We start from the raw sequence: 13068 nt of genomic DNA, 5'->3' as shown, positions 1-13068 counted from the left end.
TTTGGACTGAGCCTTGAAGGACAAGGATAAACTCTAATGGGCAAAAGATGAAACAGTTGCTTCAGCCCATTTAGTTTAAGAAATCATAATAAGTTATTGTGAATGCTACAGAGAATAATAAACAAATTATAGTATTTGTTCTTGCTTTACTTACAACATAAGGTTACAAGGGGAATCAATGTGAGAGAAGGCTTTTTAAAACCTAGGTTAGAATCAACTACAGAACATTGAGAATGACATATTGAAGACTGAATTCTATTCAGTAGAAAACAGGGATCCATGAATGTGTTACTTAAGGCTTTGTGGAGTACCATTTCTAGTTGTTTCACTTCCAGATGCAGTGTACTCATTACGTATTTATAGACTACTTTTTTAAAAATCCATTTACAATCAGAATTTGTCTTCCATCCCTTTGGGTGTGCATCAGATAAACATTTTTAAATGCATGTATGGGGGGGAGTATTTCCTTTAAATCTATCTATCTGGTAACTCATAGCCTCAGTAGATCCAAATCATGGAGTACCCAGAAATAAGAGACAAAGCTTACCTGCTAGATGACAATACCATCTGCAACCCAATCAGGGAAGATGCTAGAGTTACTCTCTCACGAACCAAACATATTTAACAATTTTAGTCTTTAGAGTTTGATTATCTGGTTTTCTTCATATGTTTTGGGGAGATCCTATATATAGTTGTGATCCAGGTTAACAGGAAGAACAGAAAATCTAAACAAAGAATAATAAATGGAAAAGAGTGGTAGATGAAGGAGCTGGTTGCTTACAGAAATGAACCCACTAGCAGTAATGAAAACTTTCAGTGAATGAAAGTAGATGAGCATAGATGGCCAAAAAAGAGAGAATAAACTCCAAGTGGGGAGAGCTCAACGGTTTAGAATTATTTGTAGGGGCAAAGAGATCCTGAATGTAAAATATATTTGTACTACAATACAATATGGTAACAATTATTCCTGGCAAGGACACTATGTCATACTGAACAGGTTAAATTACATCTTGAATTGGGGGCTAGGGTTGTGGCTCAGAGGTAGAGTGCTCGCCTACCAGGCACTGGGTTCAATCCTCAGCATCACATAAAAATAAAATAAAGATATTGTGTCCATCTATAACTAAAAAATAAGTATTTTTTTAAAAAGGCATTTAAATTACATCTTGAATTGGAAATGCAGTGGAAACAGGGAGATGAGGCCCAGCATCTAGGCCCTGCACGCTTGCCCATACAGCTTCCTTTCTGTACAGACATGGCCTTGGGCACTGCTACCACAGGCATGAAGATTGAAATAATTAGTGGAACAGGCCTAGATGGTTCAGAAATTTTAGAAAGAAGAACTGAAAAATATGTGGATTCTCCATTTGGCAAGCCATCTGATGCCTTAATTTGAGAGAAGATAAAAATATGAATTGCATCCCCCTTGTAAGACATCGGAGGCAGCATACCATTATGCCTTCAAAAGTCATCTGCCAGGCGAACATCTTGACTCTAAAGGACTTTATGCATGTCAGTGATGACAGCTTGCAACTCCTTGATGGAGGAGATTCAGCCCAATGATATGGTCATTATCAGTCATCAGTTCATCAACAGGACCACCATGAAGCCTCAGACCTTCTATGATGGAAGTCATTCCTGTGCCAGAACAGTGTGCCATATTCCAATGGGCGAGCTGTTCTGACACTCTAGTGTTACTCAAAGGGGAGAGTAGTTATAAGTGAAGGACCTTGTTTTAGCTTCTCGGCAGAAAGCTTCATTTTCTGCACCAGGGATGCAGATATTGTCAATATAATCATGGTTCCAGAGGTAGTTCTTGCTGAAGAGGCTGGAATTTGCTACATAGGCATCGCCATGGCAACAAATTATGATTGCTGGAAGGAGCACAAGGAAGCAGTTTCAATGAAACGAGTTTTAAAGACCCTGAAAGAAAATGCCAATAAAGCCAAAGTTTACTCCTTGCTACCATCCTCAGGTAAGGGTCCATGGAATGGTCAGGAACATTTCATAACCTGAAGAATATGGCCCCTTATTACCAACACATTAAAATAGATGGCTGCCCAGAAGAAGATTTTCTAGTCATTTTTGCATGTTTTGCTTAACTGGTGGTGGGGACTTGATTTGAGAAAGACATGCAGCTTTCATGTGTCTTGCCTACAAAAGAAGAACATGATGGAAAGAAAGATAAGACATTGCGTGTATTGGAGACTCCACCTAAAAGACTTAGACTCTTTCAGAGCACACAAGAAAAGCAAATAAATAGTAAACATGGGGTATGGCTTACATTTGGGAGAAAAAAACCAAAAAGATAACGTTCTCACCTCATCACCCCCAATTCAGTTTGTAATAATAAAGATTGTAGGATAATATCCACTTTCCTATGTTGCCAAGGAATATAAGAAAGAAATGGGACTCTGGGTATTTATTGTAAATTGGTATAGTCTTTTTGGAGGGAAGTTCTGGTAGAATGCATCAGAAGGCTTAAAAATATTAATGCACTTTGTTGGTACTCCTTAGAATTTCCCCTTAAAAAATTGTGTGAGAGGAGCTGCGGTTGTAGCTCAGTGATAGAGCACTTGCCTAGCATGTGTGAAGCACTGGGTTCAATTCTCAGCACTGCATATAAATACATTTTTTTAAAAGTTCCATTGACAACTAAAAACTATTTTTTAAAAAAATTGTGTGAGAGATACATATAAAAAATTATGTATGAAGGGATATGTCTAATATTTATTATTATAATAGCAAATATTCAGAACAATCTGAATATCCAATAAATAGAAGTAAATTATGGTTTAGTTATAATTAGGTCGTAAAGCAATCAGCAACAAATCATATTTTCAGGTAATATTTAATGTCCTAAAAAATGGTTGCTATATAAAATGGAAAAAAGTAAGCCTTTTACAATACTAGTTTTGTTTTTAAATGCTATGTAAGTATAATAAGGCTAAAAGGAAACACATAATATATTATTATAATATTTTGGAGAGAAATACTAGATAATTTTAATTTTCTTTGAATATTTCTGTATCTTCACATTTTTCTATAACTAGCATAATCAAATAATAAAATTAAAGGAATTTAAGGAATTTAAAAAGGAAAACATAGGAGTTGCTTTTGAAGCCATCTCATATAAAACTTAACCTTTTAAATACCAATTTAAAATCTCCATAATCTAAAAAATTCACTTATGTAAAATGCCTCTTTTTTTAATTAGAAATAAGGCATAATTGTACTTGCATATATTATCAATCCTATCATTTTAGTGTGTTCTAAAGACTCAAATTCTAAGCACCTCATCCATCTCTGCCTCATTTCAATGAAGTTTTAGTGTGGATATGCTGTAGAAAAATTTTAGTGCTGTCCTACCTCTCCAGATCTCTATTTCCTAGACTCTGAACTTGTTCACTAAATAGATCATTGTTTTAAGCTCTGTATATGGATATACTATAGTAGGTACCTTTTAAGAAAAAAGCTACTGTTTCATGAAAATAGCACCAAGTAGCTATGTAGCTTTAAACATGCCACCATAAAGTCTCTTTATAGAGTTAGTAGATAGTTTCATAAGGTCCCTTTGAGCTCACATGTTCTGAAAGCCAGTCCTGAGCAACATTGTTCAGAAAGGAAATCTTACTGGAGTAGAGAAGTTAGATGTGGTTAGGAGAAATAGAATATATTAATAGGAGAAAAGGCCTTTGTCTTCCTTCAGAAGACAAAAGAGGCAATAACTACCAGAGATGACACCAAGAATTTAAGTGGTCTCAATAAAAATAATATCCTACATTTAATTCACAATTTGATTTTTATTTTTCCTTATGATACTGGGAGTCAAACCCAGGGCCTCAGGCATGCTAGGCAAATACTGTATTGCTGAGCCACATCCCCAGCACACAATTTGAACTCTTTACATAAATTAGCTGATTTATTTCTATAATCAGTGCTGCAAGATGATATTTTATTTCTATTTTAAAAATGAGGTAACTGGGGATTAAAAAGGTAAATATTGATTATAGGTGAGAGCCAAATTTCAATTCTAAATCTCCTCTGTGTTTCAGTGATTCTTAACTGTTGCACTGAGTCAGAAATAGGAGTCAAGTTTTTGATGAACAGATTAAATTTGTAAGAGTGAAAAGGCCAAGGGAAATAAAATGACTTCTGGGAAAGAGAAGCATAGAACCATCCTGATTGAAGTCAGACTCAACCAAAGCATATTTTTAATTATTTGAGTTGGAATGTACAAGATTAATGTGCATGAAAACAACATTTTAAAAAGTATTTCTAGCTGGAAAAAATATAGGTATGAAAAAAGGGATTATAATCAGGCAATTCTATAAGAGATTTATTTCTAGTACTCCCATAAATGAATAAAAATTGGACTCAGGGTGATGGTAATGGAAATGGTGGAGAAAAATAACATGAAACAGTTCAAGTGAAAATTGAGCAGAACTTAATTACAAACTAAGATTCAGAGAAAGAAGTGAGTTAAAAAAAAAACACCACATTTTTGTTTTAGGAAGGTGAGGATAGGAGACAGAAGGTTAAGAGCAGGGTGGAAAAACCTTGCTGATTTTGATTTTCTTGCATAGCTGTTTAACTGGAGTGTTCTATAGATTTTTAATGGTACAGACTTGGAGTACTGATACAAAGACAATAATGGAAAAATTTGAAAAACTAGCAGTTTCTGTGTACTCCCTTTGTGCTTTCATCCCCCCTTTCCTCCCATTCTAACTATGATATTTGCCAACTTTGTATTTATTAAAGATAATATAAATCTGTTTCTACTTTACAGAAAGAAATTCTGGAACAACAGCAGCAAGAACGAAATGATACCAATTTCCATGGCATTTGTATGTTTTGCAATGAGGAATTCGTAGGAAACAGGTTTGCCATTATGCAACTTTAAATATTATCATTATTAATCTGAAAACTTGTTAATACATTTGTAATTGTCGGTTGTATTAATTAAGTTTTATGGGTTGGCCCAGGACCCCTTCATATATGAGTAGTACTTTTTTTCTTTAATATGCCTGACATCAAAGATGAACTGTGGTTGCTCTAAGCAGATCAGGGGAATAAAATACCAAAAAAATAGGTATTTAATCCTGTAAGGCTTTTAAAATTGGCTGACAGGCAAGACCATATGCAACAAACTACAGATGTGCCTCTCTATACTAACTTGTTAATGCTAAATCTTTGGCAGTTTTTAGTTTTGGTTGTTTTTTAATTTTTAATTTTTGTTTTTTGCCATGCTGTGGATCAAACCCAGGGCCTTACACGTGCTAGGAAGGCACTCTACCAGTGTGCTAAATCCCCAACCCCTGGCTTTTCACTTTTGAATATTAAAAATGATGAAAATCAAAAAGTTGTGATGTTATTAATTAAGTCACCAAGCCTTATTGATCTAAAATCAACTGGTGCACTACAATTCATTTCTGGAAACTAATCATTGATAGTTTGCATCAGATTCTACAGGTTTTCAGCTCAAACCTCAACATGATCGCCCCCATTTTAGATGCCAATCATAGGTTAAGGGGTTCCCAGGGTACTTGAATTTTTGACCAACTAGCTATGAAGTCAGAGGTTCCGACTGAAGCTTTTCATTTGTTTGATATTTCTCTAGAATGACTCATAGAACTCAGGAAAGCATTGTGCTTATAATTATAGGTTTATTATGAAAGAATATAGATCAGAACAGCCAGGTCAAGAGCTGGATAAGGCAAGATCTGAGGGGGTCCTAAATGCAGAGTTTTGTGCCCTTTCCTCAAGGAATAAGGACCTGTCATCCTCCTGACACACCACTGAATTCACTAACCAGCAATCTCCACTGAGCTTTGATGTTGAATTTTTATTGGAACTTCATTATGTAACTGTGACTGGTTAGATCGTTGAACTCAATCTGCAGCCTCTCTCCCCTCTCTGGAGATCAGGATGGTTCAATATCCCAACTATTAATCATATTTACTATACTTTTTATCATTATTTTAGCATGTACTCCTTCTATTCATTAAAATTTATTATAAAACAGTGTGCTGTACTATGCCAGCAGCAGCCTCATGTTCTTGTTCACCGTGTGCCTTGATTGTATCAGGAGGCCACATTGAGTGCTTGACCTATAGCATCTGGCTTTGTATAAGTACATTATGTGATTTTTGCACAGTGATGAAATTGCTAATAACCCATTTTTCAGAATTTATCACTGTTATTATATTAGCTATACTGCAGTCCTGCACTTGTATTTTCCCATTATAGGGACATAAAAAGAATCCAAACACAAAGAGTTAAATAATGGACAAGGAAGAGGAATGAGTACTTTCTTATTCTAGATCTATTCTTTTCTTAATTTGTTATTTTTAGTTACACATGATAGTAGAATCTATTTTAACATATTTATATAAGCATGTGGAATATACCTAATTCTAATTAGATATAATCCATATATCTATTATAGTAGATATATCTAATACCTAATGAGATGTAATAATTCTAATTAGGATCCCAATCTTGTAGATGTGCATGATGTTGAGATTCACTCTGGTGTGGTGTATTCATATATGTACCTAGGAAAATTATGTCAGATACATTCCACTGTCTTTTCTATTTCTATCCCCCCTCCCTTCCTTTCATTCCCCTTTATCTAATCCACTGAACTTCTAATCCCTTTGCCTCCCTTATAGCATCCACATATCAGACAGAACATTCGACCTTTGGTTTTGGGGGAATGGCTCATTTCACTTGGCTTCATAGTCTCCAGATCCATCTACTTACCAGTGAATGTCATAAAGTCATTCTTCTTTATGACTGAGTAATATTCCATTGTATACATACCACAATTTCTTTATCCATTCCTCTGTTGGTGAATATCTAAGTTGGGTCCATAGCTTAGTTATTGTGAATTGCACTGCTATAAACATAGATGTGGCTGTGTCACTGTAGTATGCTGATTTAACTCCTGTGGCTATATACCGAGGAGCAGGATAAATAGATCAAATGGTGGTTACATTCCTAGATTTTTGAGAAATCACTCTGCTTTCCAGAGTGATTGCACTAATTTGCAGTTCCACCAACAATGTATGAGTGTATCTTTTTTCCCACATCCTCACCAATATTTATTGTTACTGTGTTCTTGATAATTGTCATTCTGGTTGGAGTGAAGTGAAATCTCAGTGTAGTTTTGATTTGCATATCTCTAATTGCTAGAAATGTTGAACATTTTTTCCTATATTGTTTATTATTATTTTTCTTCTTTTGAGAAGTGTCTGTTTAATTCCTATGCCCATTTATTGATTGGATTATTTGTTTTTCTGGTGTTCATCTTTTTGAGTTCTTTGTATATCCTGGAAATTAACTCCTTATCTGAGGTGTAGATGGGAAAAATTTTCTCCCATTCTGTAGGCTCTCTCATTCACGCTCTTGACTGTTTCCTTTGCTGTGAATACCACTTATTTGTATTCACAACAAGAATAGTTTAATACCATACCATTTATTGATTTTTTTATTTTATTTCTTGGGCTTTAGGAGCTTTGTTGAGGAAGTCAGCTCCTAAGCTGACATGTTGAAGTGTTGGGCCTGCATTTTCTGCTAGTAGGTGTAGGGTTTCTGGTATAATACCTAAGTCTTTGCTAGATCTATTCTTTATCCTCCCCAGTACACCTTTGACCATGGAATGTACTAGCTATTTCTTTTAACCTATTGGTCTGAGTCTAAAGTGTATCTCTTATAGACAGCATATAGTTGGGTCATTTTTTAAAATCCATTGTGCCTTCTGATTGCAGTGTTTCTTTCGTGTCTAATATAATTACTAATAACATGGAATTTACTTCTAATATTTTGCTATTTGTTTTCTATTTTTTAGATTGTTTTATTCCTCTCTTCCTCCATTACTGCCTTCATTTGTATTGAATAGGCATTTTCCAGAATATGGTTTTTTAATTTCCTGTTGGGTTTTTTCTCATATTTTTTAGCTATTTTCTTAGTGAATTCTCTGGGGATTATGATTAGAATTTTAATTTTAGAAAAATCTAATTCTAATCAATACCTATAACATAATTTCAGTGGTATAAAAAAATTTACTCCAACATAGTTTTTTTTCCCTCCCCACCCTTTGTTCCATTGTGACCATACAGAAGACATCTTACTGAATTATGCATTTGTCTATTAGACAAGAGAAGAGTTGTCACCAAACATACATGTATATTGCCTTTTATATTTACCTTTGTAATTAGCTTTGCCAGTGTTCTTTATTTCTTCATTTAGATATGAGTTATCGTCAAGTGCCTAAAGGACTCCCTTTAGTTTCTTATTGGGAAAATATGCTAGTAGGAAATTCTTTCAGTGTCTGTTTATTTGGGAGTACCTTGATTTCTCCTCCTTTCTTTTCTTTTTATTATTATTTTATTTTATTTTATTTTAGTTGTAGATGGACACAATACCTTTATTTTATTTATTTATCCTTATGTGATGCTAAGGATCAAACCCAGTGCCCTCAAACTTGCCAGGCAAGCTCTCTACCACTGAGCCACAACCCCAGCCCCATTCTTCTTCATTTTTTGAAGAGCAGTTTTGCTTGACATCAAATTTTTGGTTTGTAGTCTTTTTTCCCCCAGCACTTTCATCATCCCCCTGCCTTCTCATATCCATAATTTCTGATGAGAATTCAAATGTTAGTCTTATTAAGGGTCCCTCATATATTATGAGTTAATTTTTTTCTTTCCACTTTCAAGACTCACTCTTTGTCTTTGCCCTTTGACAGTTTATATCTTGATTTGCATTTCGTTGGTGTCTTCTATTTGACGTCTGTTGGCTTCTTGTATTTTTTCATCAGATATGGGAAGTTTTCAGACAATATTTCTTCAGATCTCCTTTCTACCACTTCTCCTCCACCCGCATCTTTCAGAAATCCTATTATATATATGTTGGTAGAGGATGGCTCTAAGACTCTATTGATTTTTATTCAATCATTTTTCTTCTGTACCTGCACTGGAAAATCTCAATTGATCAGTCTTCAAGCTCAGTGAAATTAATTTTTAAATTTATTTTTTAGTTTTAGGCAGACACAATATCTTTATTTTATTTTTATGTGGTGCTGAGGATAGAACCCAGTGCCTCACATGTGCTTGGCGAGCACTCTACCACTGAGCCACAACCCCAGCCCAAACTCAGTGATTCTTACTTCTGCCAGCTCAAAGCTTCTTTTGAGTACCTTAGTAAAATTTTCAGTTCAGTCATTGTACTTTTCAACTTCAAAATTCCTAATCTTTTTTATAATTCCTACTTTTTTGTTGTTGTTAAATGTTCTTTGTTTGGTAAGGTATCATTCTCAGACTTACCTTTGATTCTTTAGACATGGTTTCCTTTAGTTTTTTTGAACATATTCATCTTAGCTGACTTAAAGTCTTTGTTAGAATCTGGACTTCCTCTGGAGTAATTTTTTTGTTGTTGTTGTTGTTTTCTTTTTTTGTAGTTGGAGATGGACATAATACCTTCACTTTATTTATTTATTCTTATGGGATGCTGAGGAGTAATTTCTGTTGACTTTTTTTTTCCCATGTGTATGAATTAGGGTTTTTTGTTTGGTTTGTTTGCATATTATTCTTTTTTTTGAAAACTCAACATCTAAATAACATAATGTGAAAATAATAAGAAAATAATAAATAATATAATGTGGCAACTCAATCAGATTCCTCCCCTGCTTCACCAGGGTTTTTATTGCTATTTGTATGTTTAATAACTTTCATAGACTAATTTTTTAAACTGTGTACTCTTGATCATGTGTGGACTCTGAAGTCTTTACCCAGTTAGCTTAGTGTTCACTAATGATCAGTTCTTTGTCTAGGATTCTGTGTGTAGATTGAAAAATACCTTCAACCCTACATCAGTTTACACCTCTGCCGTAGCCTACACTTCATTTTTGGGTAGAGGCTCAGAATTTAGCTACAAGTAAGAGATTAGGTCTTCTCATTTTTATCCTGAGCTTGCACATGGCCTTCTAGATCCCCAGGAATATGCCAGAACTTTTCAGATTTTTCTATAGGCATCTCATTCCCCAGTTCTTTATAGGTGTTTTGGCTAGGCATTATTTGCCCCAATCAATATTTTCCTCAGGCAGCTGTGATGTTAAAAAAGTTGTTGCTGATTTTTTTTTTTTTTTTTTTTTTTTTGGCAAATAGCCTGAGTAGACTTAGGTCATATAAAGAAAAACCCTGTGAATGGGACTTTTCTCAGTACCTGACAGACAAATAGTAATGATTCTTTAGAAATGTCCCACTCCTCCTTTGGCCTCCAGTGCCTGTGAGGCTGCTGGGTTTCAAAGCTGTGGTGTAGCTTAAGAGAGAGGAATGAAATAGAGCACCACAAAGTTCATCATTCTTACTATTTAAAAAAAATTAATATATATTATTAGTTGTTGATGGACCTTTATTTTATTCATTTATTAAATACAGTGATGAGAATCAAACCCAGTGCCTCCCACATGGTAGGCAAGTACTCTATCACTGAGCCACAACCCCAACCCATTGCCATTTTTCTTCAATAACTCATTAGATTTTTGTAAGCCTCTGATGAATTTCCAGAGTTCTAAAAACAAAGTTGATTTTTGACAATTTTTGCCCATGTCCTAATTGCTTTTATGGAGGAACAGATTTTCAGACATCCTTATGAAAGTTCTTCTCAAAGCTATTCCTTTAACTTAATCCAATTTGCCCAAAATACCTTTTTAAGTTTAGAGAAGGGAACTGGGGTTGTGGCTCAGCAGTAGAGCACTTGCCTAGCACGTGTGAGGCCCTGGGTTCCATCCTCAGCACCAAATAAAAATAAATAAATAAAAGTATTGTGTCCAACTACAATTAAAAAATAGATAAATACCTTTTAAAAAAGTTTAGAGAAGACTGATAACAGCTAATATTAAGCCAGGGGGAAAAATGAGATTGGAGAGAATTGTGTAGGGAAATTTTTATTTCTAAAGTGTAGAAGGAAGAAGTCTAGTTCATGAAGTAATACTGTAAGTAAAATTTCAATTCAACCCCAAATGTATTAATTATATATTAATAATTATTAGATGCCTTTAAGAACTAATATGAATGTGAAAAAAGATGTAAATGTGAAAAAAATTATGAAAACTAAGTTTCTGTGAAACTTGTAATTTAAAGACAAATTGTATGATTAATGATAAAGTTAAGTTTATAAAGAAGGTAAGGAGTTCAAATACTAGTTTAAATTGCCATATAGTTAATTTTTCAGAAATAAAATCTTAGCTAGAAATTAATTTAAATTTAAAAACTGAAGTCAACAATTTAGGAGATCATCTGACTGATCATAAATTAAAGAATTTGAAAATCTAAGACGAAGCAGATCGTCTTAGGTGCCATCTTTGCTCCAAAGCCCCAAAGATTTTCCTGCCTTCACCAACCAGCTGCTAAGGTTAATAGAGTGAACACAAATGATAGTGACTTCTTCCCACCTTCTCAACTCACAGAAATAGGGTGAATTAACCCAGTGTTGACTTGGCTAGCAAACCACTTAGATGGTTACATTAGTCAGGGTTCTCTGAGACATAGAATTATTTTTTTTTCTTTTCTTTTTTTTATTGATTGTTCAAAACATTACAGAGCTCATGATATATCATCTTTCATACATTAGACTCAATTGGGTTTTGAACTCCCATTTTTACCCCAAATACAGATTGCAGAATCACAACTGTTACATACTCACGTTATTACATAATGGCATATTAGTGACTGTTGTATTCTGCTACCTTTCAAATCGAGACATAGAATTATATAAGAGGATATTATTAGAGGAACTGGCTCACGCAATTAGGAGCTACTAGAGAGGACAATACCTTCTTGAGCCTGCTGCCATTCTAACTAAACCTGGCCGTCCTTTAGTGCCTGGACATCAGTCTTAGAACCCAAAGGAAGTTATGGCTAAGTTTGGGCCACTGCTCCCTAAAGCCAGAAGATACCAAAGAATATTAGATTACAGCCTGGGGCCAAGCAAAGACTGGTAACTCCACCAAAACTCTTCCTTGGGCAGGCCTCCCTCTGTTTTGTCCTTTCACAGAACTTACCTCAATCCAGAAAGCAACAGGGATGGTAGCAATTGAGCACATGGGCAGGAGAACCCTCCCAACAAACCTGCTTGCTTTGAGACAACTGCCTATTTATCCTCTTCCCTGCCTTTTAAGATCTGATTGCCTGGTTAGCAGGCTCAAAAACAAAAAATCTTTGGAACCAGGTTAGGCTCCCACGGGCACATTCACTGTGGGGAAGTAGCAGAGCCTAGAATCATGGAGAACATCTCAGTACCTCTGGGAGGATCTACCTTTAGCTAAGCTGGCCAAGAAGAACCCTTGTAGGCACAAAAGACTCTCTGAACTACCCCAACAAGTACTTTTAGTCATGGTTGTCAGCAATAGTTAAGCAGTTACACATTGAGCATGTTAACCACAGATTAATAAACATATCTCCACATAGTAAAAAGAAAAGGCCAACAGGCATTTTTGGAAATGTTTGTTTTATTTCACTTCCTCAAGGGAAAAAAGAAACTAAGCAATTTGGGCTGGGTGCAGTCGGTACACATATAATTTTAGCAACTCAGGAGGCTGAGGCAAGGGGATTACAAATTCAAGGCCAGTGTCAGCAATTTACTGAGACCCTAAGCAACTTAATAAGACCCTGCCTTAAAATAAAAAATAAGGGCTAGGGATATAATTTAGTGGTAAAATGCCCCTGAGTTCAATCCTAGTCCCCGCCTCCCCCCCAAAAAAATGGTGGGGGCAAGGAAAATATCTAAATAAGCTACATAAAATAAAATGTAATATGCATATAATATTTATGTGGGTTGTATACTGATAAGTTCCACAAAACTTTCACCTTTATTTTATGAAGTAAAGTTGTAATAACATCCTTGAGGGATATATTCTACAAATTTGCTTATTTGCTATTGTAGAAGTTACATAAATTAAAATTTGTTCACATATATACACCATGGAAAACTATTCAGCCATATAAAACTATGAAATCCTTCATTTTTGTGAACATGGATAGAACTTGAGAATATGTCACAGAAAGA

At 34.9% G+C, this 13068-nt stretch overlaps 1 protein-coding gene, 1 long non-coding RNA gene and 1 pseudogene across 3 annotated transcripts in view; 2 read left to right on the top strand and 1 right to left on the bottom strand.

Annotated features, from left to right (window-relative positions):
- LOC308643996 overlaps nt 1-13068 on the bottom strand; it is a 117857-nt gene that overhangs the window by 6224 nt on the left and 98565 nt on the right. The gene's annotated exons all lie outside the window — the stretch shown is intronic.
- The window catches only part of ZNF277 (zinc finger protein 277), a 136632-nt gene that overhangs the window by 103822 nt on the left and 19742 nt on the right, over nt 1-13068 (top strand). The window contains exon 5 of the mRNA XM_081284580.1: nt 4790-4881. Within this exon, the coding sequence (XP_081140706.1) occupies nt 4790-4881 (92 nt within the window). The remainder of the gene's footprint in view (nt 1-4789; nt 4882-13068) is intronic.
- LOC308645289 (S-methyl-5'-thioadenosine phosphorylase-like) lies at nt 1256-2102 on the top strand (annotated as a pseudogene). The gene has a single exon. The product of its transcript is annotated as an S-methyl-5'-thioadenosine phosphorylase-like (transcript).

The sequence above is a fragment of the Spermophilus citellus genome, assembly GCF_964194105.1.
Source record: "Spermophilus citellus genome assembly, chromosome: 3".
NCBI classification, from domain to species: Eukaryota; Metazoa; Chordata; class Mammalia; order Rodentia; family Sciuridae; genus Spermophilus; species Spermophilus citellus.
The sequence above is the reverse complement of the archived record's forward strand: the minus strand, read 5'-3'. Positions and strand labels throughout refer to the sequence as shown.